The 1,249-nt window shown below is 71.6% G+C and overlaps 1 protein-coding gene across 1 annotated transcript in view; it reads left to right on the top strand.

Moving 5' to 3' along the window:
* Nucleotides 1–82: 82 nt before the first annotated feature.
* EMX1 (empty spiracles homeobox 1) overlaps nt 83–1,249 on the top strand; it is a 15,023-nt gene continuing 13,856 nt past the window's right edge. The window contains exon 1 of the mRNA XM_004696084.4: nt 83–506. Coding sequence (XP_004696141.1) covers nt 98–506 — 409 coding nt within the window. The 5' untranslated portion in view covers nt 83–97. The remainder of the gene's footprint in view (nt 507–1,249) is intronic.

The following is a 1,249-nucleotide window of genomic DNA, read 5'->3' as shown; positions in this document are numbered from 1 at the left end:
GTGCCTGGCTGGGCGCACACCCCACACGGCGGCGGCGCCAGGACGCGGAGCTCTCCCCGGAGCCGTGCTGCCTCGCTCGGCTCCGGCGGCCGCGACCATGTTCCAGCCTGCAACCAAGCGGGGCTTTACCATCGAGTCCCTGGTGGCCAAGGACGGCGGCGGGGGCTCCCATCCCCTAGCGGCGCCCGCCGCGGAGGAGCCGCTCCGGCCCACGGCACTCAACTACCCTCACCCCGGCGCGGCCGAGGCCGCCTTCGTAAGCGGCTTCCCCGCTGCTGCCGCCGCCGCCGCCGCCGCCGCGGGCGCCGGCCGATCTCTCTACGGTGGGCCGGAGCTCGTGTTCCCCGAGGCCATGAACCACCCCGCGCTGACCGTGCACCCGGCGCACCAGCTGGGCGCTTCCCCGCTGCAGTCCCCGCACTCCTTCTTCGGCGCCCAGCACCGGGACCCGCTCCACTTCTACCCCTGGGTCCTACGGAACCGTTTCTTCGGCCACCGCTTCCAGGGTGAGTGCCGCGCTGCGCCTGCCGCGGCGGTTGGGGAGCCTCGGGCCGCGGGTGTGCCGAAGTTGTGGCCGAGAAGGCTGCGGCTACGGAGAGGTGGGGGTGCTGATTCCTCGACCAGGAAGAGGCTCTGGGGATGCTCCGGCCACCCTGCCGCAGTGGCATCGCTCCGGGAGAGCTGGCCTGGGACCTCCGGCTTGCCCTGGAATGGCGCCTGTTCGGACGCCCGGATTGGGCGCCGCCGCCGCCCTGCCCGCCACTGGCCCTGCTAGCTCTCCCAGCGGAGCCTAACCCAGCCCCGAGAGCCGAGCTCCCGGCGCCCTCCACGCGCCCCGGCTGGACCCGGACCGCACGCCACAGGCCCATCTCCGACTCGACTGGGTCTGCCCTCGGTGCGCGTGCCGGGGAAAGTCCCCCGCGTGCGCCCGGGTCTGAGGGAAGCAGGAGAGCGGGGAGGGCCAGCCAGAGAGTTCAGGTTGCGTGCGAAGTGCTCTTTTAGGATGTTTCTTGGGCACCCTTTGCCCGACTTGAAGTCCCACGTGCCTGCTCGCCCTCCCCGGGAGTTCACCGCCAGGCTGCGGACAGACAGCTGGCGGTCCTCTTGGTCAGGGGGCGGGAGCAGAGGGCTTTTAAGGTCTGGCCCCCTCGTAGGCACCGACAATCGGCTGCTAATGAAGGTCTCCCCCCTCACCCAGTTGCTAATGAAGATACCCCACTGGCTTTGCGCGCGCACACGCGCGCCCGCG

This window comes from Echinops telfairi, unplaced genomic scaffold (genome assembly GCF_000313985.2).
Source record: "Echinops telfairi isolate 266 unplaced genomic scaffold, ASM31398v2 ScPeMD7_9;HRSCAF=40, whole genome shotgun sequence".
NCBI lineage: Eukaryota > Metazoa > Chordata > Mammalia > Afrosoricida > Tenrecidae > Echinops > Echinops telfairi.
Note: the sequence above shows the minus strand (reverse complement) of the source record. Positions and strands in the feature narration are given on the sequence as shown.